We start from the raw sequence: 27,022 nt of genomic DNA, 5'->3' as shown, positions 1-27,022 counted from the left end.
TATCACCGGAGTACCCGAGGGACGGGAGGAGTCAGCGGCGGATCTCTTTGTGGAGGACCTGATCACTACCCATCTCCAGCCTCGAGGACGGAGTAAATTCTTTGCTGTGGAGAGGGCCCATAGAGTTCCCGGGGGCAGACCGAAGGTCGGAGCCCCTCCGCGGCCTCTTATTGCCCGTATTTTTAACTTTCGGGACAGGGATGCGATTTTGCAAGCTTCCAGACTGCAAGGGCCGATTAAGCTGGAGAACATGGAGGTGAACTTTTATCCCGACTTCACCCAAGCGGTCCAGAAGCAGAGACTGAGTTTCCTGGGCGTCAAGCTGCGGCTTCGAGGCATGAACTTAAAATACGCCATGCTCTTCCCGGCCAGGCTGCGGGTGGAGGTGGATGGTCGCACTCACTTTTTTGACCGTCCTGAAACGGCCGGGGACTGGCTGGACACTTTGTCTGGGGGTCATGATCGGGATGGCGGGATGGCGGAGGGAGGAGAGTGCCCGCCGGACCGGGTCTGAGGTACTGATGCGGGGGCTCACTCCGGATGCTGCCACTTTCGGCCAAGCTTAGGGTCTTTTGTCTGTCGTGTCTTGTCTCCCCACAATTGGAGGTGGCGCGGGGTCTCGAGGGGGTGCCTTTCCTCCTCTAGGGGGTCTTAGTAGTTTAAATTACACAGGGGCGACAGGCACACTGCAAGTTGGGGGGGGCTGTCTGGGCTCATGCAGGGGTGCAGGGAGGGGGGAGTTTTGTTGGGGCGGTTGGGGTGGGGTGGGGTATTGTTCATTTGTACCACAAGGCAAAAATATTGTTGTGCTATTCCTAAAGTGCTCTCTGGGGGGCGATTGATCGCTTTCGGCTATGATGGGGGGTAGGGGACTGAGTCTTTTGTCCTGGAATGTTAATGGACTGGGGGACAGGATAAAACGGGGGGTGGTCCTGCAGTTCCTAAAACGAATTTCACCTGATAGTCTTTCTGCAGGAAACACACCTCATTGGAAACTCCTTTCGTGCTATGAATAGACGGGGCTACCGCCTTATGGCCCACTCGGGCTTCACGTCTGGTTCAAGGGGTGTGGGCATTATGCCTAAGACCTCGCTCCCGTTGGAAGTTGATGAGGTGCTCCATGATGACAGGGGAAGGTACAAGGTTCTGGTGGGTAAATTGGAGGGCAGAGTGATTGTTTTCGTTTCTGTTTATGTCCCGCCGGGGTTGCAAACGACTACTTTTGCGGATCTGGGGCGCCTCCTCCTTGGCCTTCCGGAGGGGATTCTAGTGGTTGGGGGGGATTTTAACGCTGTGGTTTCCGGGACTGAGGATCGTCACCCCCCTAGGGATCTCCCCCGAGCCCAAGCGTGGTTGTCCGGCCTCTTGGATACCTTGGGGCTGGTGGATTGCTGGCGTTTGAAACACCCTACGCAGATACAGTACACCTTTCATTCCGGGGCCCATGGCAGTCTTTCGAGGCTAGATTATGTCCTAATGCCAGCGGCGCATGCGGGGAGGGTCGGGGAGGTGCGCCATTTGGCGCGGGGTATTTCAGACCACTCCCCGCTCCTGTTGCACTTCGACATTGTCCCGAGAGGGGAGGGGAGGATGGTCCCGATTAATCCCTGGTACCTGCGTGACCCCACCATTCGCACAGAGTTGGTTAAATCCCTTAAGCGATATTTTGAAGATAATGTGGGGTCTGTGTCCTCGGCGGTCTCTCTGTGGGAGGCGTTCAAGACGGTACTCCGGGGGGAGGCCCTGTCCCTTATTTCCCATTCCCGGAGGCGCGAGCGGGAGGAGGTGACCCGTATTGAAACTGAGATAACTGAGTTGGAGGGTGATTTGGAGTGTGGGGTGACGGAGGACAAATTGCATGCTCTCCGACTCAAGCAGGCGGACTACAAGGCCCTCGTCACAGAGGCAGCCAGGGGCCTCAGTAGGGAGCAACAGGGTAGACTGTATGATGTGGGTGATAAGGCTGGTAAACTGATTGCGTGGCTGGATAAAAAGGAGAGAGCGAGTCGAGTTGTTCCGTCGATTGAGCAATTGGATGGTGTGTGTGTCACTGACCCAGGAGAAATTGTCGATTGCTTTGCAGAATATTTCCGTGGGGTGTACTCCCCGGTATCTTCCCGCTTGGAAGAGGACTCCCATGCCTTACTTAAAGACATTGCGTTGCCTTCCCTTTCGGAGGAGGATAAAGCGTTGTTGGACGCGACCCCAACATCTGAGGAGATTGCCCTCGCCATACGCTCGGTCGCCTCCGGCAAGGCCATGGGTCCTAATGGCCTTCCCATCGAACTGTATAAACTATGACCGGATACGCTGGCGCCACATCTCCGTGCTATGTTCCTCGCGGCCCGCTCGGCGGGTTCCCTCACGCTGGACCAGCGTCTGGCCACTATCGTGGTTATTCATAAGGAGGGGAGGCCGCGGGATCGGGTCACGTCCTACAGGCCCATTTCGCTGCTGAATGCGGAACCCAAAATTCTCGCCAAGGTGTTGGCTAATCAGCTGGTTGGCGTGGTGTGCGATCTGATTCACCAGGATCAGTCCGGCTTTATCCCTCATCGCAACACTGCGCTCAACCTGCGGCGTTTGCATGGGGTGCTCGCGCGGGTCCCGTTCATACGAGAGCCGGCCATTTTGGCGTCCCTGGACGCCACTATGGCGTTCGACACGCTTGAGTGGCCATATATTTGGGCGACACTGGCGAAGTTTGGTTTTGGCCCGGGATTCATCGGTTGGGTGAAATTGTTGTATTCCGGACCGCTGGCGCAGGTGGCGGTGAACGGTAGAGTGTCGGCTCCGTTTGAGCTGGGTAGGGGCACGCGGCAGGGCTGCCCGCTATCGCCGCTCCTCTTCGCGCTTGCCTTGGAGCCCCTGGAGGAGTGGCTGCGGTGGCATCCTTCTATCCGTGGTCTCCGATGGACCCCCGAGTATGAGGATCGCGTATCCCTTTACGCGGATGATATTCTTTTATACCTTGCTTCCCCGCGTAAATCACTGATTGTACTAGTTGATGTTTTGCACTCATTTGGCCGCAACTCTGGCTTAGTCATCAATTGGGCTAAATCTTGTGTGTATGTCCTTTCCGGGGAGGCTCCTATCCTTCCGCGGGGTTGTCCGATCCAGATCGCTCCGCAGGGATTTAAGTACCTGGGTATCTTCATTACCCTGGACGCGGAGGCCCGATATAAACAGAACTTGCTCCCCCCCCTCCAGCGCCTGAAGGATGACGTGGCGCGTTGGAGGCGCTTGCCGCTCTCACCGCTCGGCCGTGCGGCATTGTTTAAGATGATGTCGCTGCCACGTTTCCTGTACGCTTTACAGAATACGATGGACGTTGTCCCGGCGCGCTACTTTCGCGAGGTGGAGAGTCTGCAGCGACGCCTGTTCTGGGAGGGTAGGCCGCGTATCGCCCTTGCGAAGCTGACGCTCCCGTGGTACGACGGGGGGGGGTCGCCCTCCCAGACATCAAACGGTATTACTGGGCCTCCCAGCTGGCTGCGATAAACCACGGCCTTTATGGGCCCGCTCTTAACCCGGCCTTTGAAATGGATAAACTATTACTGCCGGGTGGCGACTATAATCGGGCGCTGTATTCTAGATCGCTTGACGCGCGTCTGACGGGCCCTACGCGGGTCGCGGTACGGGTGTGGCACGCGGCTAACTTGGCGATGGGGTGGAAGGACCGGTTGACCCGGGCGACGCCACTGTATGCATCTGAGCGGCTGGGCTCCCTGTGGACCTCGAAGGGCTTTGAGAAGTGGGACATGATAGGCATCAGCAAGGTGGGCGATCTCTGGACGAAGGGGGGATTTAAGACGTTAGAGGTGCTGCAGACGGAATTCCAGTTGCAGGACAGGGAGTACTTTCGATATATGCAGGTCCGTCACGCTCTGTGCTCCGTCTTCCCGGATGTTGCCTCCATCCCGGAGTACTCCCCCCTGGAAGATAGAGTGCTAGATGGGCATGTACCGGACGGCACGATTTCATTAATTTACAAAAAGCTCAGCAATGATCGCTCGGGACTGCTGACTAGCCTTCGTGAGGCGTGGGGGGCTGATGGACTGGAGCTGGATGACGAGGACTGGGTGTCTGCGGTGGCCTCCCCGAAAGAGGTGGCCATACCGGCTCGCCTTCGCTTCGTCCAGCTCAAGATACTCCATAGGGTCTATGTTACGGGGCCGGGTCTGATGCGTATGGGCTATGCCGTGGACGTGTAAGCGTGGGTGTGGTTCTTTGGGGACCTTTCTCCATATTTTGTGGGAATGCCCGGAGGTGGCGCGATTCTGGCGTGGTGTGCATGCGGTTTTGCAGGCAGTCACGCATGTGACGCTGCTGCCCGAGGCGAGGAGATGTCTCCTAAATGTGTGGGAGCCAACCGACTACTCAGTGCCACAGACGTGGTGGGTGACTCTGGGATATATGGTGGCCAAGCGTGATATTGCGCAATTGTGGGGTTCCCAGAGGTTGCCAACTGTCTCGGCGTGGAAGGACAACATGGATTGGTGTATGTTTCGGGAAAAGGTAGTGTATGTTGCGAGAGGTAAGCCTGGGAAATGGGTGAAAGTGTGGGGCCCCTGGAACACCTACCGTGGGGGAATCTGTACCCCGCCGATGACGCCTGATCTGTCACCGGCCCCGTCTCCTTAGCCTGCTTGTCTCCCTGGTTCTGGGCATTGAGTTCACTTTGTCTCCGTCCCGACCTATCCCCCCCTGCTATTCCTGTGGATCGGTAGGGTCCCCCCCAGGGGAGCTCATGATGCGGCTTCGACTGTTGGTTGCCTTGTGGATTTGTTTTTTCGTTTCTTATATAAAAATGAAACCGTTGTGTGGGGTCCGGATGGTGTGGCTGCCGACGCTTCTTTCAACTCCTGTGACCTCTCTTCTGCCGCAGCGTGTGTTTTACTGCTTGTATTAAATGCTCTTCCTGTTTGCTAGCGGCCGGCCTGAAGGTTGTAGGCCCATCTTTGTACATTTTTTGGATTCTGTAATAAACGGTTTTAAAAAAAAAAATAATAATAAATAGAATAACTGTGAAAAATATGAGGGGGGTGATGCATTTTATTTCTTTAAGGGAGGGGGTTTAACATATTTTAATTTTATGGGCACTTTTGTAAAAATTCGCGTTTAGTACCGATTTCGCAATTGTTTTGCAAATCGCAAAATCCTGGAGGGTCTGCGATAGGTTAAACACTGAATATGGAGGTGCACCCTTTATTGAGAAGATCGAATATATTGTGGCTTTTAACGTACACACGTTTTGAGAGAAGGTAATTCATGCCCCCGTGTGTTGATCTGCTCTTATACTCTTAAGCATGGACATCTTCAGGTTGTGTAATTATGTTCCTTACGCAATGATCCATATATATTGTAAAGCACTCTAGCACCTTCAGGTTATATCCGCGCTATATAGAAATGGATGGATGGATGAATAAATACATAAATAAATCATGTTAAAGATTTTTGGTCTGGGTAGCCCCAGGCCGACACAGAGACGAGCGGTTGACCAAACCAGTTTTCCCTCTGCCGTACTAGAAGCGTGGTCTCTTTATGTAATAATTACGCTGGCAACCACGGCATAAATAAGTAAACGGAAAATCCCAGGAAGGCTCCTGCGACTAGCTACATGGGGAGAACGAATCATAAATCATCAGGTGCCCATGGCAGCTGAGAGCAGAGCTAAACCGGGAGCGAGGTATCTGAGCGCCACCCAGAGGCATACCTGGGAAGTGCGGCTGATGCTCAGATCGTTCTCTATCTGTAAGACTGGGCTCTCTATCGGTTTATCGGGCAGCTTTCAAACGGTGCCACAATGCACTCCGCTCTGTGTTATTATTTTTCCACTGGAACTCTGTGATATACTAAAGCACTTACTAATATATAAGTGGACACACAAATGCATTGACAGTCGGCAGAACACAATTTCTTGCACTTCGATCACTTTAATACATACCGCAATGATTAAATAATTTACCGCCGAGGGTAAAACATATCTATGCCTGATTGCCTGGCGTAACAAGTTATACGTTCCGCAGCAGGTACAGGGGCCTGGAGAGGAAAGTGCACTTACATTATGTCTTCAGTGTTATGGAACAGAACAGGCATTTCCACTTTTCACGCTGTTCGCATTCCGTCTTTTTTAGCCGTTTTTAGGCCTCGCCTGAGCCAGCGCTTTAGCGCTGCTCTCGCAAGAGCTTTTGTAAAAGGGGGATTTGGAAGTGCAAACCAGTGCTTTCAGGCCGCCAACTACAGTGCATGTGCGCCCGCCAATTACAGTGCATGTGCGCCGGGCGCGCGCACCATTTGGCAGCCTGCGTGATCATTTCGCGGCCGCTTTGATGTTCTCAATGAGCCGCGCGGCCACTGAACATTAAAGCGGCCGCGAAAGTGCACACCATTTGCCACCCCCTCTCTTATCCCACTTCCTGCTTGTTTTTAATGCAGGTTTATACAGCGCAAACTCGTGCCATAGGTACTGAAGCTCTTTAAATGAGCACAGATTACGTTACACAAAGACACATTCAGGCACAGGGAGACTAAGTCATTATTATGGTGGCCAAACGCTTAACTTCTTTTTGCAGGCAGCACAAATGCTTACGTTTATTTTGCAGGCGGCAAAGAACAAAACAGCGGGACGGTAAAGCACAGTGCTTGCTTCCTTTTATTTTCCTTCATTTCACGGACTCTCCTGGGACCACACCTCTAACTGTAATCGGTACATAGCGGGACGGTAAAGCATAGTGCTTGCTTCCTTTTATTTTCTATTATTTCACGGACTCTCCTGGTCCGTAATTTTTGTTGAATTTGGGGAAACACCAGCCAGCAGCTTTCATGTAACACGGCTGGTTTTTGATGCGTGTGCAGTTTTTTGTTTGAGTGCTTTTTTTTTTAATGCAGATTTATACAGCTCAAACTCGTGCGGTAGGTATTGGAGTGCTTTAAATGAGCACGGATTACGTTACACAAGAACACATTCAGGCACAGGGAGACTAAGTCATTATTATGGTGGCCAAATGATTACTTCATTTTGCAGGCGGCACAAATACTTAACTTTATTCTGCAGGCGGCACAGAACAAAACAGCGTGACAGTAAAGCACAGTGCTTGCTTCCTTTTATTTTCTGTTATTTCATGGACTTTCCTGGGTTCCTACTTTTTGTTGGATTTGGGAAACTACACCATCACAGCTGATGTCAGCAGTGAGCGTCACGCGTGCTTTTCGTTGGATTTGGGAAAACATGAAGTATTCTTTTTTCTCATCTTTAAAAAGGTAATTACATTTAGCGTGCATTTAAAAATATGCGAATGCGATGGGGATGTTGTCTTTTTACCCCTTACTTTAGCAGTAACTGTGTTTTACCGTCCCGCTATGTACCGATTACACACAATCTACTCCTCAGCGACCGACTCCAAAATGTGTTCCATCATTTTATTCAATGCCTGTAGCACTAATTAAATTAGAAACAACGTTCACTTCAAAAACCACTTCGCCAGTGTACCTGGACTCCATTGTGCTGTACTTGCGGCCCGTAGAAGGTGCGCGCATGCCGGTAGCCAGTGCGTGTGAAGTGTAAATAGACCCTGAAGCATGTTATATCCAATTTATAAAATTCCCAAACGCACTTACACAAAAAAAAGTACTATAGTTTTTAAAAAAATAATGTGGTTTTGGTAAATACGTTTTCAATTTTGGTTAAAATAACTTCGAGTTCACCTTTATTTTGTAACTGTGCTGATAGATTATAATCTATTGACATTTGTTTAGGGAAAAAAAATCAGACCGAAAGACTGGTTTAGTGTGAAGTGTTAGCATGTGTTTGCAAGTTGGGAAAGGAAACCAGGACAAGCTAATTAAGTGCTTTGAGCCTTGCAGTAAAGATTGTAATCTCTTGGCGCGCAGCATCTCTGAGATGAAACTGAACAACCAGCAGGATGATAAGCTCCTTTCATTTTCCGTAATTTCACTGACTCTTCTGGGTCCGTACTTTTCCTTGGATTTGGGAAACTATACCATCACAGCTGATGCCAGCAGGGAGCGTGAAACTTGCTGATGTATTTTGGCAGTGAGATATCCGATGGAACACATTTTGGAGTCGGTCCCTGAGGAGTAGGTTGTGTGTAATGCAATAGGTCTCGCATTTGTTTGAGCTATTGGCATTGTAAATGACAATGCCTTATATTTATGTTTTGGTTTTAAAATAAATAAATAAAAGGGATTGTTATTTACAATGCAAATAGCTTAAACTCGCGTAAATGCGAGACCTATTGCATTGCAAATGCTTGTTTTATAGCGCGATCGACGCAAGGTATTCAAGCGATTTACACGAGCACCATTTACATTACACAGTCATTTTTTTAAGGAACGGGGAGATTACAGGATTTGCCCAGAATCACGGGGTGTTGACCCAACAAATCTCTAACTCGGTTCCCCAGTTCCAAAGTGGGCAGCTCTGGCCATGGCACAATCAATATACAAATGTCATACATGACGGCACACCCTCCGCAAATCTGATTTTGTTGGTGAGGGTGAGAGTCTGATCATACTCCCATGACCACTTCTCGAGGTACTACCCGGCAAACTCATCTGCAGACCCTCTCCAAAAGTGTTTAAGTCTTTGTTATTCAATAGAACCACAAAAAAGTAAGTGCTTGTCTTTGAAATAGTATTTAAAAGAAGGAACAAACAACAACTAGGTCAACACAGCAGGTCTAAATATCTTAAAGTTGCAGAGTGGCTTTTTACCGGGAGCAGCGGTGTTGTGCAGATACCTGGTTCCTGCTCTACTGCGTTAGGGTTGGAGTACACTGCTTGTGAGCTTATGCAAGGAGGGTTGTATAACACGGTACGCTGTGCGTGTGTGGAAGTATACAAGAGAGCCTGGTGTACACTGCACACTGCGTGTGTAGGGGTATGCAGGGAGGGTTGTAGTACACGTACCTTGTGCGTCTGTGGTGGTATACAAGGGAGGCTGGGGTATACAATGCGTGTGTGGGGGTATGCAAGGGGGTTGTGGTACACGTACCTTGGGCGTGCAAGGGGGTACGCAAGAGATGCTGGAGTACACACTGTGTATGTAGGTGTATGCAAGGAGGGTTGTGGTACACGTATCTTGTGTGTGTGTGGGGGTATGCAGGAGATGCTAGGGTACACATTGCGTGTGTAGAGGTATGCAAGGAGGGTTGTGGTGCACGTACCTTGTGCGTGTGTGGGGGTATGAGAGAAGGGTTGGGGTATGCTCCATGTGTGAGGTATGCAAATGTTTGGGGTACACTGTTCGTGTGGAGGTTTACAAAGAGGGTTGAGGAAATATTGTGATGGGGTAGGAGAGGAGGTTTGCATACACTGTGCATAAATGGGGTATTCGAGGAATATTGGGGTACACGTACACTCCATGTGTTGGGTATGCAAGATGGGTTGGGGTGCACTGCGTGTGTGGGAGTGTGCAAGGATGGTTGGGTATCAAGTGCGGGAGGTATGAGAGGAGGGTATGGGTACACTGTGCCTGGGGTATGCTAGGTGGGTTTAGGTACACTGGGTGTGTGAGAGTATGTGAAGAGGTTTGGGGTGCACTCCGTGTGAGAGGTATGCAAGAAGGATTGGGGTACACCGCGTGTGTGGGAGTGTGCAAGGATTTTTGGGTATAAAGTGCATGTGTGGGGGTACGATCAGAGAAGGGTTCTGTGCATAAGGGAGTATGCAAGAAGGTTTGGGGTGCGCTAGGTGTGGGGGTGTAAGCAAGAATGTTTGGGGTACACTGTGAGTGTTAGGGTAGTGGTGGAAACGGGGCTATACGAGAGCAGTTGAGGTAAAGCTGCGGGCTGGAGGTACTGGTACTATGTGCAGGTGGGGTGAGGTTCTGTATGCGGAGGTGGTGCGATGGGGGAGCAGCGGGTGGGTGGAGAGGTGGCTCAATCACCCATGAATAATCGTCATGCAAGGAGGGCCTGGTCTGCACGTTTTTGGGACCAAAACTGGATCGATTCCTATAGGTCTCCTCCTATGCAGCGCATGCGCGCTGCGTAGACAAGACCTAAAAACTAAGGTTAAAGTGACATTATAGTTAGGTGAAAATGCCAGTTAAAACATACTATTTTAACCAAACAAAACCACTAAAATTCACTAGTTATAGTTCCCAGAGCTAACTAGAACTTGTTCCTTCACCAAGCCCAGTGTTGTCATCAATGTAATTTAAGATTTTGACATCATTGAACATGTCATGAGTGATGCAATCTTTGAGGTCATAAGCAGAGAATGGTGGTGGCACAAGTTTTAGTTGGCTCAGTAATTTATAACTGCTGGAAGTAATTTTTGTTTGTTAAAATTTTTCTGAGAATTCAGTTTTTTTTCCCTTTAATGTAAAGTAAGCTATTATTACCATATCCAACTATAAACCTATTTTTCCCAGTGAAATTCTAGGGCTTTTTAAACGTAAATTAAGATCATATTACCATATCACTGTTCAAATTTTAGAATTACAGGTATGCCACAGCATTGCATTGTAATTAAAAAGTTGGACATGTCCTTTTAAGTTTTACATGTCTTGGAAGTGAAAAACTCACAAATTTGTATCTCCCTGTTGAGACCTAACTCCCCAATCAGATAACATTGAGTTATCTTATTACATTTAATAAGTGCTAACTTTTGATTAGGTGCAGATAGGAAAGTCAAGTTTGGTGTCTGAGGGGTTATAATTTAAAATCTTCTTTAATGGTAAAGTCAGATTTTAAGTTACAATTCTGAAAACATGACTTTACAAAGTTGGCATTTTCTTGTCCGAACCATTTGGTGTCTGCAGCCTGATCCTGGGTCACATTCCTCCGAGATAGCATCACAATAGAGGGCCTGGGTGTTGGCAGGATGGGTCATATCTGACTTGATAGAGGGGTGAAGCTGTCACCTATCACACTTGCATTGTAAAGGCACTGGCTCAGCCCACACAAAGGACATCAAACTAGCCTATTGTGCCCCCTAGACAGACTGGGACTAGTGCAGGGAGGCAGGAAGTTCCAGTAACCTCTGTAGGAGAAAACTCAAGAAGCTTCACCTACTTCAAAATGGGCACAGGTATAAATATTGGACCCTCAGACTCACTCTTTAGACCACTTCTGGCCATGTGGAAGACTAAGAAAGACAACTGCCCTGCTTGAAAAAGGACTGGTCTGCTACCATGCTGCCTGAGTAGTAAGGACTGGACCTGCACCTTGAACCAAGGACCACCTCAGTGACTTCAAGAGCTAATTGGCTGGCCTAATGATCAGAGACTCTGGAACAGAAAAGGCTCCAACTTGAACACTTCACCTGGACTGACTGCTGCGCGTCCTGTGCCTCTCCAACCCCCCCCCCCCCATCCAAGTGGTACCTTCCCAGTCCTGGACCCATGGAAGTGGGTTTAAAGGAGCTCCACCACCTCAGTTGTTGTCCCCATGAAAACTGAAGCAACTGGACACAGGACCTCGCATCATCGTCCTTGCAGCCCCTCATCTGAACCGGCGTGACGTAACTCGATGTGGACCTTGCCCCGCTCATTGGAACCGACGCTGTGCAACGCATCTTGACGCAGAACCATGCATCAAACCTCAGACCCGCCGCTGTGTTGCATAACACCCCCCAATAAGGACATAAGGTACACTCAGCAGGTCTAACCTGCTCCCTGTATCCAGCCCGCGCTCCATTACAGTTGAGCTGAACTTGTGACTTTGTCCCATATCCGGTGTGACCAGATAACCACAGTTGGCGCTTAGTGCTTTTTATAGCTCTTTTCACTGACATATTTAAACTTGCATATCTCTGGTTCTGCCGATTGGATTTTTGTTGTTTTGCTGTAAAGTTATTTATTAAAACTGACTAATTTCCTAAATTGGTATGAAAAGAACAGACTAAACAAGCACATGATAAATAAAAGGGATTTACATTATGTCACTCTTGAGAAGGCAAAATAGAAACCGGTTTATGATTACAGGGAGGCTTATTTTAGTATTGTGACTTACCTCCAAAAATGTTACTAAGAGAAAGATTTCAGGAAAATTTCTGCCATGGCAGACAAATCCCTATATTATTACAAAAACAAAATTGGAGTTGAAGAGAAGAGACAAAATAAAAGATATCGGTTCGATCATTATAAAACTATTTATAATGGACAGGAAATCCATTTATCAAATTTGAATAGGTTTCTTATTGCACTACCTATCCCTGAGCAAATGGCATTAAGTATGAGAAAGCCTTTAACAATGAAAGAGCTAGATGTAGTAATTTAGTCATTGCCAAATGGAAAGAGAGGTGGAGAGAATGACTTTGACAGAACCCTTTAAAACGTATTATACACGACAGATCTACTTTACAACAAATCTAGTGGATTCTTAGGATTTAAACTAGAAATTACTGAGCCTCAAAGTTAAATCTTTACTTTCTAGAGGGAACTCTTCTCTTTTCGATTTTAGACAGCTGCTTTTATTAGAATGTTAGTTTTATAGCTATTTAATTTTGGTTTTTGGCTGCCTCAACTGTATTGAATACTGTTTTTGTTTATGTTAAAAGAAGTTGAGAGTTTGCTCTCTATGTTCATAAAGGAGAAACAAAACTTCCAGGTAAGCACTTTATATAGATCAGTTGCACACCGAGAATCAGCTCTCTAGAATATTAAAATACATTATTACACAGTTTGCACAGATATGTTCCAGTTATAATAATATGCATACTGTACTCCAATACTATGATAATGACTGAACTGTTATGATACTTAAAGAAGATAGACTTCAGTATATTATGAAGTTGGTCAAGCCCCCCAAAAAGTTTGTTATAAGGTATTTAAATGTTTTTTTAAAAGGAAGGATCAATTTCTTTCTAAATGTTTCTATTCCCTATATAAATGCTGCCACTCGTTTAAGGATATTAATATCAACAATTAGAGTTATGTAAAAAAGTAGCCCTTTTTAGATCTCGGGCCTAGCGATGCAGTGCGTAGCACTGCTCGCGCAGCGAGAGTCCTTTTGTCCGGGGTTCTGAAATGGACCCTGGAATTGCACATGCTTGTGCATGTGTTTTTACATTTGTGGCCTGCTATTGGCCTTTGCCTACGTGTTTTTTTTTAAAGATAGCACACAATAGGCCAAAGCAGGGCGCATTGCTCCGCCCATGGCCTATTGGTGTCTATTACGCGCATTCCTGCGATATGGTTTCAATTATCGTGCCCAGACACGGGCACGATAATTGAAACCATATGGCTCGCTGTGGCCACCACTCGCTGGCTTTTTCTTTAATTTTGGATCCATTTCACACGGAAGCAACAAAAGCCAAAAGGCTAAGAGTAAACACCAAAGTTACTTTCTTTGCCAGTGCTTGTTAAGCCTGGTGGAGCGCTAGGAAACATTCCTGATCTTGATCGTTGGTTGGAGTAATCTTATGAGATGAAGATTTTTTGGACATTCCACAATATATGGTTGTTCTTACTGACGTTACTAAGTTCAGTATGGGGGTGCTCGGATTCTCGTTAATCTCGGGTGCCCAGTTAAGAGAGCGCTTCAAAGGCACGCCACCCCCCCCCCCCACCAAAGGTCACCCCCGCCATCCCCGTTTGATAGCGCCTTCTCCATGGGTAATGATCGCCGTCACTGGAGGAAGATGTATTCCGAAGAAATTAGCGCCTCCTGTGTCGGACGTGTCACCGGGGCGAAAGGCGCAAAATCTGGAGAGCAACTGCCAATTTTAAATCCGCTCTCTGCTCCCGTACACCCTCCTCCAAAAGATTAGCCTTTGTCCTCCAGCCAACTTGTTCGCCAATATGCTTCATTCTTGCAGTACCGAACGCTACATAATTGTTGTTACTCAATCATTGACTCATCAATGGGCGTTTGTGACAGCGGGACAAATCGACTTTAAAGAGCTCCGCTCCGTCATGCAACGGACTGTGGCAGCCGAGCTCCTGGCGGCAAAGCGTCCTCCGGAGGACACGGAGCACGTCCAATAACAGCACTGCTGTTGTAATTATGTTATTATGGTCTTGCATGCATATTCACAGGGTTCATTATATTGTCTTTAAACAAACCACGAATAAACTTTTAATAAAAAACACAATGAAAAGTGCAATCCAATCAACTAATTCAATGACCCTCTAGTGGAGTTTATAAATATTACTGGCTCGCTGATACACAACCGTATGTTTATTTACAAAGGTTCTTATAGCGCTGTATTGCTTTTCATATGACTTTGCAGCTCTGTTAGGAGTCCAGTGCCAGGACGCTCTGTTCTCGAACATTTCACAAGACTGAAGTCTTGTTTCTGATTGGGTTGACTGTGCAGTCTAAAGGCCGAAGTTAATATGCAGCTTTTGTGTATGTTTTTGGTTGTACCTGTGTTGTGATGGCCAGTGGTGTTTGGCCAATGTATCCAGAGATTGTAGACCGCCCTCCAATAGAGATCACGTGATAAAACGGAGGAAACGCGTTTTACAAGTGCGGCCCTCTGACGTCATGAGAAAGTTTGAAGACAACCTTGGGACAGATACAGAAATGAAAACCCCAACCTGAGGAAACCAATTCTCACATTTCTTTCCTGAAACTTAACGTGTGGAACCAAGGCTTTAAATGGCACAGGCAACCCTTGAAACCGTGCTGAGCACGAGCAGGAAATGACGCACGCAGCAGTTACACTTAGGCTAAAATGTTTAAACTTGACCCAGCCAGGTGGGCACCCCCAGGTTTGACCAGGGGACACCCTGAAGAACCGAAAAAAATTAAATTCAAACACAGACTGCTTCTCAGTGGACCTCCCATTCTGCTGCTTTCAAAAGCTGCTTAAGTGTTGGGGTCCTTCCGCGGGGCATCTGTATGCAAGTCACCCCGAAAACAGCACGGACCACAAGTACTGCCATAGACAAGGGACTTTGAAGGTGCTTTATACCTGACCTGGCACCAAACTGGATAAAGATATGTTCCTCTCTACAATGAGAACCCCGGGGTCCTGGTCAAACCTATCATGTGGGGCCCCAGAAAGGCCCTCATGACGAGTGGCCACTTAAACCCAATAAGACCGTATGGAGGGCCATAGAATGAGCACCTGTTTGTAATTTAAACAAGCATTTGCAATGCAATAGGTCTCGCAGTTGTGAGAGTTTGAGCTATTGGCATTGTAAATGGCAATACCTTTTATTTACGTGTTGGTTTTTAAAACATAAATAAAAGGCATTGTCATTAATAATGCAAATAGCTTAAACTCTCGCAAATGCGAGACCTACTGCATTGCAAATGCTTGTTGACATGGTCACCCCCACTTTTTGCCTGGTAACTGATGTGATTTCAATTGGAAGTGCACTGAGTTCCTCCTAACCAGATTCCCAGTGCCAGAGCTCTTTCCCTAAACTGTACAATGGTTTCCCAAACTGGAAAAACCTTTAGCATCCTCTGTAAGTCCCTAGTAAATGGTACCCCTCGTACCTAAGGCCTGAGGTACTAAGGAAGGGCAGCAGCATGAATTGTGCAACACTAAGGGGCTCCTCACCAAGCACATGCAAGTCTGCCATTGCAGGCTGCGTGTCTTGGTGCAGACAAAAGTAAAACACAAAATGTCACACATCCCGGTGTGCCATGTCCCCTGACACTGCATGGCATATTTGTAAGTCACCCCTACAGCAGGTCTGACAACCCTAAGGCAAGGTGCTAAATATTTCATGTAAGGGCATACCTGCATAAGCAGATATGCCCCTGTGTGGTCAGTCCTAGTACTGCCAGTGCAAGTGGACAGGGAAGCCATTTTAAAACATATTCTGGACACTGGTGAAAACGAGCTATCCCAGTTACATGATGGCTTCACTGAAAATAGGGATCTCGTATTGATAAACCCACACGGATTCCAGTGATGGATTTACCAATAAATTCAGCTAGAGGGTACCTTAGAGGTGCCCCCTTGAAACCTACCAGCCTCTGGTGTGCTCCCTGACTGTTTTCTGCCAGCCTGCTACCCGAGATAGAATCCATCGTGGTTTCATCCCTTGTGGACCCTCCAATGTTGCCTGCAGCCACTGCACGCTGACCCCCTCTACCAGAAACCAGATGCCTAAGGACACCTCTGCTCCCGTCGCCCTTGGGCTTGAGCCTCCCTATTTGTTCAGCCCGGTTGGCCTCCTAGCCAGAGCCTACTGCCTCTTTTTACAGAGACCGATCTCCATAGAAGAACATAGGGCTCACTATGCTGTTTTTCACCCTGCACCCGGCTGCCCTCGTGCCGCTGGTGGTGTACTGTTGGTGCTACCTTGGACCTTAACCGCCAATCACCTTACCTCAAAGAGATTGGTCCCGCAAGTCGATGTACTATACCTATGTGCAAAACTTGTTCTTCCTTCCATAGGATAACATAGCAGAACTCAAAAATTGCGCTGTCCACTTTTTGAACTGAAAATAATTCATAATTAAAAACGTACTTACCTAAACAATTTTTCTCTGATGCCTACAAATATATAAAGATACTTGCTATTTTTATACATTGGTGTGGATCATCTCCTTGAGTCGTGTGTGTCACTTATTGATCATTGTGTGAATTTGCAGATGACCTGCACTCCTTTCGTTAAGCCCAAGACTGTGCGACCACACTACCCCTAATAGAGCAGTTTGGGATTGCTAGAACAAGCCCGGGTCCACTCATGAGAGAACCCCTGGACCCATTACACAATATATCAGACTATTGATATATCACAAAGAGCCAGCTTTCTACACCTACTCATGGATAAAATAACATTAATTGGATGGCAAGTAGATGGTTTTAGTAAATTATACGTTATTTTACTAAAATGGATCACAGGGATCCTAGGGGAATATTGAACCGTTGACTGGGCAATTTAAAGGCTGGTTGATATGATCTTACAATATTGTATATTTTTTTTGTTAAATATTGACCCGAGTATTCCTTCTGTTAATACATATTTTATCTCAGGCTTAATTGAGAAGATTGGCTAGCTCTTGGAAAATTGTCAAGCCAAGGTAAACATTTATATAAGAATTTCTGAGCGATGGAAGAAAGATAAAAACATTACACAGACTGAAAATAGAGATATAGAGTAAAGTTAATAAAAATTAATTTTTCGGTTTTAAGAGCGGCTAATCTCCACAAGATGCAATAAGTGACTAATCTATAGTACTTCTTTAAATTTTAAACAAGATTAAAACCCTGAACTTTCAGACACCTGTTTTAGATGCGATCAGGAGAAAAGGGAAATTGGTTCTACATTATACCGAAATGCTCTAGAATAGATTCTTACCAGAAACAATCTTTAAATAGGCTCAGATACGTTAAACATAAATAAAAAAAATATATGATCCAGCAATGATTATAAATGGATAGCAAATTACTATTCATGTTGATGCTCATAGCTCAATTGTTGATTCTTCAGAGAAGGAAAACTAAAATAATTCCGACACTTCAGGAGCAGCTGCTGAAAATGCACAGCGGAAAAGAGTGAGAAAAGAAGATCGCAGCACAAGTGGAAGAAAAAACAATGTCTTTGGATTGTGAGAAATTCTATTTAGAAAACAAAGTGGTTAGTCTTTTTTCAAGTGAAAGTTATTTATTATGTTGCGTCCATAAACAAGCTACCATTGTTTGTAATAACTAAGGAACGGGAACAATTTTCTAATATAATATGTTTCTATGAAGGTGTACTTTTTGTATCTATGTGAATAAAAAACTTTGTAGTAAACCCTAAAATCCAGTACTGTTTGAAGGAGTGTAACGAGAGCAGTCTATCTGCCTTCCTAATTTCCTAACAAAAACTGCCTGATAATTTTTCTAGTATCCAATCAATCGAAGAAACAAGCCCTAGATTTCTGGAACTGACACCATTAAAAACCAGATAAATGTTTACTACCCTAATAATTACATTTTGACTGAAGACCAGAAAAATATTTGCTACGGCAGTGTATCTCAAACTGGGCTGTGAGACAATTTTTGGTGTGTCGGGAAAGTTTGAGCAGAAAAATAAAGATGCCTTTAAATGAGGTCTTGCCACATTTACTGGTGCTTCAAAGACAGAAGTCAAATGTTAGGTTAGGTCTTCTGACAAATTGCTGCTTATGTTTTTTTTAACATGGGCATTTGTTTGTGACTGCAAAGTAAGAGGAAGTTTTAAAGTGACAATCTTGCTGCAGTACAGTGAGTGTGACAGGAAAGGCTGTAGGATGTTGTTTTTTGCAACACACAACAAAATTCAATTACCTGTAACTGAACAGTATGCATTCAGTGGTTAGGAAAACAAAAAGATACACCTGTATTTTTGTCATTCTGAAATGTGCTGGAAACCGAGAATTTAATGGGACCAAACTAAATCAATATACTTTACCTGATGACACACTATTTCCACACATTTCCATTTGTGTGCTACATAGTTTCATCATTAAAACCCTATGTCTGTGCAAAATTAATGGTCATTACAATAAAAAATGTGCTGTCGTAGATCTCTCTCTGAAGTCTTGCCTTGGAGAATGCAAGGAAGTCCCCTCAATGTCCTGCAGTTAATCTTTTTACTTCTCCTGCTGGGTCTTCAGATCCACTTAATGGCTTCTCAGACAGATCCCCTCAATGTCCTTAAGTGCTCCTTCAGAATTTGCAACTGGATACCGCGTGAGTAGATGCCCAATGGACCACAAACACAGTGTTGATCTAGGACAGTCTTCTTCTCAGAAGAAGGGCACTTCACAAAAAGCAAAAGTATTATGAGAGGAACATCCTCCCAAAGGTAGGCAAAAGGGCTGCTTTTAATGGTAAGATGTGTAAGATATTGAATTAAGTATACTGAAGGGCAAAAACTAAAAATTGTGAAAATAACTCCCTAAAGTATTCCATTGAACTAGTCAGCATGAGTCAGAAAAAAGAATTGAGGCTGTGAGGCAAACTGGCAGTATAGTGCTTGCTTAGAGATGGAATTGTTTGGCTACTTACAAGAGCAGGGCCTCCTTTTTAGAACTAATGTACTGTTGGCCTACCAGACACCCTTCCTTTATTTTTCTATTTTGTAAGGTAAAGTTTGAAACCTCATTATGTTGAAATATTTACATTGTTCAGCTGCCTGCTGCAATGAATTTTTGAACTGTCTTTGTCAAATAGAGAAACATTCAGAAAATACTGACTTACTTTAATCTATAGAGGGGATGCATGCAAATACAAGTTTGGAAGGTGTCTACCTCCTTTACAGCTATATCTCTGGATTTAATGAAACCTGCTTGACAGTCCATGCACGCAGTAGGAATTAGTCTACGTTTAGGACTATCAGCGAGCATTCTATGATGCAGGACCACCTCTTTTCCTCATGCCTCGGGAATCCGTGATAGTGTTATGACCCCCCTCCCCCCCAACGCCCCACTCTATGGCACTGCTGTTCATTTAAATTGGGTCAAGTGAAATGTCTTAGCATGGAAAAATGGAGACTGACAAATGAATGAGAAAATTTGAACACATGGAAAGAACGGCATAGATAGTAAGGAAATTAAATTGGGTTTCTGCTTCAATCTTAAATAAATGTTCATTACAATCCTATTTTGTAGTAGAGGGCCCTATGAAATGTTCAACAGTAGGTGAAAAACATTTTACCACAATAATACAGCACATCCTATGGTATCTAGGTGAAGACTGCTCTGGTGCACCAGTATTTCTAGTTGTGTGCTCAGTTAGGTAATTTAATTAACGTGTCAAGATAACGAGAGGACCACATGTGACAATACAAACTAAGTTACGAACCTTTGAAGAAAGAATTTAGAAAGCATCACATACCGTCATGTTTTTTTGTTTCTTTTTCTTCTTTTTGGATAATCTATAGAAAAATGTAATTAAAAAAACCAGTAAATATTCGACACCTATATGAACAACATGATCAACATTTTAGATGTAAATACTCATCAGTTTCATGGGTACCGGAAGCGGCACACTACTAGATATGATGGAACAGGGCAGGTTAAAATAGTGTGGTACCAGAATATAGTGTCAGAGGGAAATATTTTTGTTTGCCAATATTCTAACTACAATCTACAAAAATATGATCCCATTGGAATTCCTAACATCTACATATTTGTTTTTACAAATAATATTCAGAACACAATATTTATGTCAGACTAAATTTCAGTATACGATATTCTGACATAACTATTCAAGAAACCTCCTAGGATAGATAAATAAATATTACATATATTCATATATATATATATCACAGCTTTTCTGTCGTAATTAATAAACTGAACGGCACTCCTCTTAGTCTTCAATAGATGTTTAGTTGCACAGCGGATTCCACACTGAAAGCATCAGACGCGTTTCGGATGACTTAGCCTTTCTCATGACGCTTGCGCACAATAGGCACTGTGATTATATTTCCTTATGTCAACACTAAAGAGGGACAATCCATGTAATTCTATTACAGTGGCCATCTTTGAATGTGTTCTTATATATATTTTATATTGGGAACCATAGTGTGCAAAGTCAGATTCAGCCCCATTGGGCACAAACATTCAATTTTATACATGAAATCTTTCTAGAATGGTGTGTATTAGAACAATACTGATTTGTACACATTTATACGTGTTTCTTCACCTTTTTGCACCAATTGATGCCTGTATGCTCATCTGATATAAATATTTCAGGCCTTCTGTATTGTGCAAAATTAGGTTATTTAAACTATTAAGGCAATACGTTATTGTAATTCAATATCCCGTTGACCTTAATCAAAACCAACCCTTTTGCGTTTCAGTTACACTACTCTTTTTTAATCCAATTGCACTGCGTTCCAAGAAATCGACACTTTAGCCAATGACCCTGTAAATAAACTGATATTCTTCCTTTAGCTCTGTACACAAAAAGCACTCTCAGTTACAATTATCTAATCATTCTAACAGTGACTCTACTGTGCGAGATTAAAATACAAAATTTAAAAACTGATTCAATTTATCTGAGGGTAGGACTAATCTTCTTAGCTGTTCCTAAAGATATGTATATATATCTTCATCCACATTCAGTTTTTTCCTTTCAATAGCACCTATTTGTACAATGTACCTACATTCCAGCTGTTAAAGTGTTCTTTCTCTATCCCCCCAACGAGGGGATTTCACTACATGATCAATCACACTACAATTAGGAGATTAGAATTGCTTGCATGATGTTCTCAGGGTATGTTTTGTCTACATTTCTTATGGCCACGGTTGCTGTAAGATATGTTTATGTGCCTGAAGTATAGTGCTGCTAATGTACCCCTTACGCCTAGGGCATGTTAATATATATATTGCAAATTCTGATTTGCAAATCTGTGTTTTTTTTAAATTGCTATTCGTTCACCCGTATCTGTATGGATTGCTGCAGTGTTCTCCCCCTGTAGGTAAGCCTTACATTTACTACATTTCCTGAACTCATTCTTGGGTTTCAGCCAGCTGCCTTGAGTGATGATCTGACTCTTAACCAAAGTATCTCTGATAGATAGCGATCTTCTGTGCGAGATCAATGGTTTCCTGTTGATCACTGACCCAACAACTAGGTCTTGCTGGATCAGGTGCCAATGTCTCTGTATGGCTTGTCTTACTTTATTGTGTGGCTTATTATATGTCATAATAAATCTACACTCATTCTCCTTTTGGATTAATTGTTCAGGTTTTTTAAACGAAAGTCTACTCTTGTTTTTGTGGCTACCCCTATTCTGGCTTTTATAAGGGTTGACTCACTATAGCCTCTATCGCTCAATATGTTGGTCATCTCATCTTCTGTGAACTGCAAATCCGTATAGCCTTAATCGTTCTCCATATGGTATACTCGGTTTGAGAGTGAGTGGATGTGAAGTTGTAGCATGTAATGTGGTGTTACCTGAAGTTTCTTTTCTAAATACTGTGGATGTAATAGTAGAACCTATAACTTCAAGTTTTACATCCATTTTATGGTACTGTTGCAGATACAGCTAGTGAAGGAAAGGTTCAAATAGTTTGTTGATCTGCATAACATTTATTCACCGATTTTTTATCTCCTTTCCACAACAGGAAGAGGTCATTGATATATCAAAGCCATATTATGTTAGATGACCAATCATGCAATCCAGTACTGTTGAGCACCTGCTCCTCCCACCAGCACATATGCAAATTTACATAGATGGGGGTGAAGCAGGTGCCCATCGCAGTACCTTGTAGTTGTTGGAACAATTCATTGGTGAAAAGAAATACTTTGCTTTTAATGCACCAATCAATCATACTTAACAACATTTCATTATGTAATTATGTATGTAAAATGATTTGGCCTAGTTTTCATAAAGTGTTGTACCGCTTTCAGTCCATCAGTATGTTTTAAATGCGTGTAAAGGGAGTTAACATCTTGACATAACATCAGGTAATCCTGTACAGGGGGAGAACACTGCAGAGATCCAAACAGATATAGTGATGAAAAAACCACTGAATTGCAAATCAGAATTTGCAATATATATGCTAACATGCCCTTGCCGTAAGAGGTACATTGGCAGTACTATACTACAGGTACATAAACGTATCTTACAGCATATTCGGGCTATAAGAAATATAGACAAAATATATCCTGTAGCAAGACATTTCGAAGAACATCATGCAAGCAATTCTAATCATCTAATTTATAGTGTGATTGATCAGGTAGTGAAATACCCTCACGGGGGATAGAGAAAGAACCCTGCAACAGCTGGAATGCAGGTATATTTTATGATTAGGTACCAAGAAATCAATAGGACTGAGCGTGGATGAAGAAATATATACATCTCTTTAGGAACAGCTAAGAAGATTAGTCGTAGCCTCAGATAAATTGAATCAATTTTTAAATTTTGTATTTTAATCTTGTACTGTAGAGGCACTTTTAGAGTGATTAGATAATTGTAACAGAGTTCTTTTTGTGTACAGATCTATTGGAAGAATATCTGTTTATTGACAGAGTCATTGGCTAAAGTGTTGACATCATAGAACACAGTGTAATTGGAATACAAAAGAGTAGTATAACTGGAACACAAAAGGGCTAAGAAATCAAATTTTTCATAGAATTTTATTTTTATCACTGATATGGATTGCTGTTTATTTAGAGGTCAGTTTGCCAGAATTATCTTAGGAAGTTAGTTTATAATAGTTTGTATATGCTTTATTTCGACAACTTGTATACTAAAAGCTTCAAAAAACATTAACCGATTCGTTGCTCATGACGAGCCCAGCTCGTCATGAGGCACAGTGGAGCTGGGCTCGTCAGAACAGTCGCGGCCCACCCACGCGCGGTTTATTCCCCGCCTATGCGGGGGAATCAATCAGTGGGCGGGGTCGTGACGAGCTCAGCTCGTCATGAGCACAGCTCCACTGTGCCTCATGACGAGCTGGGCTCGTCACATGCACAGCGCCACCGCCGCGTGGAAGGGGTTAAAAATGAGGTAGAAAGCTTTGTTTTAAGGGTTTGATTTTATTTGTATTGCCTTTCACGTTCTCCTCATTTTTATGAAAAATGGTCAAATTCAAATCAAATTTTGTATTTTGTATGCGGCAGGTGTCTCTGGGGTTCAGAGATCCGCGTTATATATGTGATAAACATTTGTAGATAAAAACAAATGATTTACAATAAAACTATCATTAAAAAGGTATGAACAAGATGATCCTCCCTGGCATAAGCCTCATGATACATGCAGTATGGGACCCCCTAATGTATACCCAGTAAAACACCTATGTTGGGCCTGCTTTCAAATAACAGAAGAGGAGGTCAGATCAAATATAAAGTGCCAGTACATAGAATATAGATCCTGTAGGGGGTTGGACAACCATCAAACTCTTGGGTATTTCTTCGCAACTTCAGGAGTATGCTATTAGGTCACGCCTGGCAATGCTTTGCGTCTAATTAGCCAGGCATGGCTAAGGAACTTGGCCACACCACACACAAAGAGAGCTCTTGCATCAGACTTTAGGATGTGCAGAGCAACCAGATGGTCCTGCGTGCCCAGCTGTTAGCAGATTGGTTTAAGCCATTTAGACCTGGCTGCTTTATACGCAGGGCAAGCAAACATAACATGTGCAACGCACTCCAATGGGACTCCGCAACTGGGGCAATCTTCTGACCTCTGTTTCGGTGGGTGCCATTTTGCGGTAAATGAGTGGACAGGAAGCGAGCCAAACCTAAAGTGAATATACAGTGTCCTGTCCCTTGGGACCAGAATTAAGTCAAGATAAGGCTCTAGGCGTCTACTCTGCTTATGGAGGTAGAATTCTTCTGTCAGTCTACCCACATCCGGTTTGTTGATTCCCTGGCTATCCACCCTCATCCAAAACATCTGTTTAATCTCATCTTTACTTGGTGGGTCCTGCCTGTCCCAATGTCCTTGCAAGCCCAAGCTGACAGTGTCCTCCTAATACTTGAGATCCATTTAATTCTATGAACGACATCTAGATGTATGACATCAGTGAGCGCCTCAGCATATTTGGAAAGTTCAGGGGTCCACCTAATGCGAGCCCAAAAGAGCAATGGGCGCAGCATTGCTATATCACCGATTGACCTCCTGCCCATGTCTAGCATTAACGGTGTTAATGGTATGTTGCGGGGAAGCATTACCAGGTCTCTCAAAAACTTATGTTCAGGTCTGCAGAGGTCCTTGATGTTTTCGAACCCCCATAGCTCGGCTCCATAAAGAGCCGTGCTAACTGCCTTGGCGTCATAAACCGTGAAGTCCGGTGCAACTGGGCTACTCTCTAAGGAGCGATGCTCTTTGCCTAGTGCTCCGGCCACACGTTTATGGCCCATGAGCATCTAAGCTAGGTGGGGACTCCACGACATTTTATCAGAGAGTCGGGCACCCAGGTAGTCAAAGGTACCGACTCTATCCAGGGGTGCCCCACCCAGAGAAAGATTTCTTCTAAATGATTTATGGGAGCTAATTGCCATGAACTTAGTCTTTGTGGTGTTGATAACCAGTCCCCGGGAGTCTCAGAAGAGTTGGAATCTGTAAAGCAATCTTTGTAAGCCTGCTGGGGTCTTAGACACCAGCAGGGTATCGTCAGCGAACAGGAGAGCGGGTACCTTCTCGCCCGCCAGGGTAGGTGTGTCAGCTGGGTCTTCTTGCCAGAAGCTGACCACCCCATATTTAATGAGAACAGGGTGGGTGCCATAATACAACCCTGGCGGACTCCCCTGTTAACTGGGATCCGCTCAGTCAGCTGGCCTTGTGACCCCATCTCCCCTGGGCGTAATTGCCCTCTTGGAGCCAAACCAACAGGTTAAGGATAAAGGGTGAAACACCCATATCTCCAAGTATGTGCCACAACCTATCCCTGGGTATCAGGTCAAAGGCAGAGATAAAGACTGCCCTTGCCAATCACCACTATCTTCCAGTATATAAGCAGCAGCCTGAAAACCTGATCGATTGGATTTAATAGACTATGCCCAATGGGGTATGACCCAGTAGATTTGTGATTGAATGGCAAATCGTTAGAGAAAATTATGTTGTAGTGATCACCAATTGCTTTTGATTAAGGTCAACAGGATATTGAATTACAATAACGTTTTGGCAGCATATTTAGTTTAAATAACCTTATTTTGCACAATAATGAAAGTCTGACATTATATTTATATCAGACTTCATACAGGCAGCAGACGGTGCAAAAATGTGAAGAAACATGTATAAATGTGTAAAAATCAGTATTTGTAGGAAAGTAGGATCTGCTTTTATGGTTACCCACACTTTTTGCCTGGTGCTATGCTATTTCTGACTAGTCTGACTGGGATCCTGCTAATCAGGACCCCAGTCCCTGTGCTTTCTCCCCTAAATTGGGATGGTAAGTATTTAGGTACATCCCAGATTGGACACTGGTTTACCCTTATCAGTCCCTAGTATATGGTACTGAGGTACCCAGGGTATAGGTACACCAGGGGCCCCCAATCGGCTGAAGCATGCATTATGCCACCCATGGGGGACCACTCAAACTGTAACTACAGGCCTGCCATTGCAGCCTGTGTAAGCTGGTGCTAGCACCACTTACAAAAGATATAGGTTTCCCTATATCTAAGGTCACTGCACTTAAAACCTATGTCACCCCTAAAGCAGGCCTTTCAATCCTGAAGGCAATGTGCTCGGTTCTAAGTGTGAGGGTGCCCGTGCATGCGCAGGACACCCTACAGCCTTCGGAGTCCATTCTCCCAGGCTTTAAGTGCATCAGTCATTACGATACATAAAGTGCTACGTGTCATTACGCGATGACCATCTCTAAACTGGCTCTAACAAACCCTGTCAGATTTGGTATCAAACATGTTGGTATGATTCCATGCACTGTAAATCTCCTCCTGAAGGCCCTCAGTGCTCCAGGTACTAGGCTTCTAGACCTGTACAGCACAACATGGCTGCTGCCGACCAGACACACAATTCTGCCCTCCTGCTGCTGAGCCAAGCTTGAGGCAGAACAATACGTATCTTGTCACAGGGAGGTGTGACCACCTCCCAGACAGGGTTTACTGCATTGGGTCCGGGTGGGAGCGCTTGCCACATTTAGTGCCCTACTTGCATGGTCCAGTTCAAACCATCTCAGGGAGCCATTGGTTCCCGCTCTGGCACCAAACTGGACTAAGGACATGAGTATCCTCCCCACTGTCCAACCCCTCCCCTGGGAGGGAACGCTGAATCGTCCCAACCCTTTTCTTAGGGTCCTTAAGGGCGGGTCCCTAGATTATTCGTAGGACAAGATTCATTTCAAGACACCACTTCTTCGACCGTCTGGGCACTCGGGACTTCGCTGGACTTCTGGGCATCAAGTCTGCAACTGGGAAGACTCCTGCTGCTCCTGATCTTGTCGCCCTGCTTGTCTGCTGCAACGTCCCTGCCTGTGCTCCATACAGGAACCTTCCAAGGCCTGTGGGCATCCAAGATACCTGAAGGAATATCCCTTGCATCTGCAGGCACTGCAACTACGCTGACCGGTCTGCTGATCCTGGGCTCCCATGGACTCCGAAAGGCTCAGTAACACAGTTGGTGGTTCTTCACATCCCTCGAGGCCTGCCATGGCCAGTATCCCTCGGAGCCTCAGGAATCGAACCCCTGTGCACCACATCG

General features: G+C 44.9%; 1 protein-coding gene across 1 annotated transcript in view; it reads right to left on the bottom strand.

Annotated features, from left to right (window-relative positions):
• DNAJC21 (DnaJ heat shock protein family (Hsp40) member C21) overlaps nt 1-27,022 on the bottom strand; it is a 132,979-nt gene that overhangs the window by 43,131 nt on the left and 62,826 nt on the right. Inside the window, exon 9 of the mRNA XM_085630972.1 lies at nt 19,744-19,783. Coding sequence (XP_085487098.1) covers nt 19,744-19,783 — 40 coding nt within the window. The remainder of the gene's footprint in view (nt 1-19,743; nt 19,784-27,022) is intronic.

The sequence above is a fragment of the Triturus cristatus genome, chromosome 2_1, assembly GCF_964204655.1.
Source record: "Triturus cristatus chromosome 2_1, aTriCri1.1, whole genome shotgun sequence".
NCBI classification, from domain to species: Eukaryota; Metazoa; Chordata; class Amphibia; order Caudata; family Salamandridae; genus Triturus; species Triturus cristatus.
This window is presented reverse-complemented; position numbering and strand designations above follow the sequence as displayed.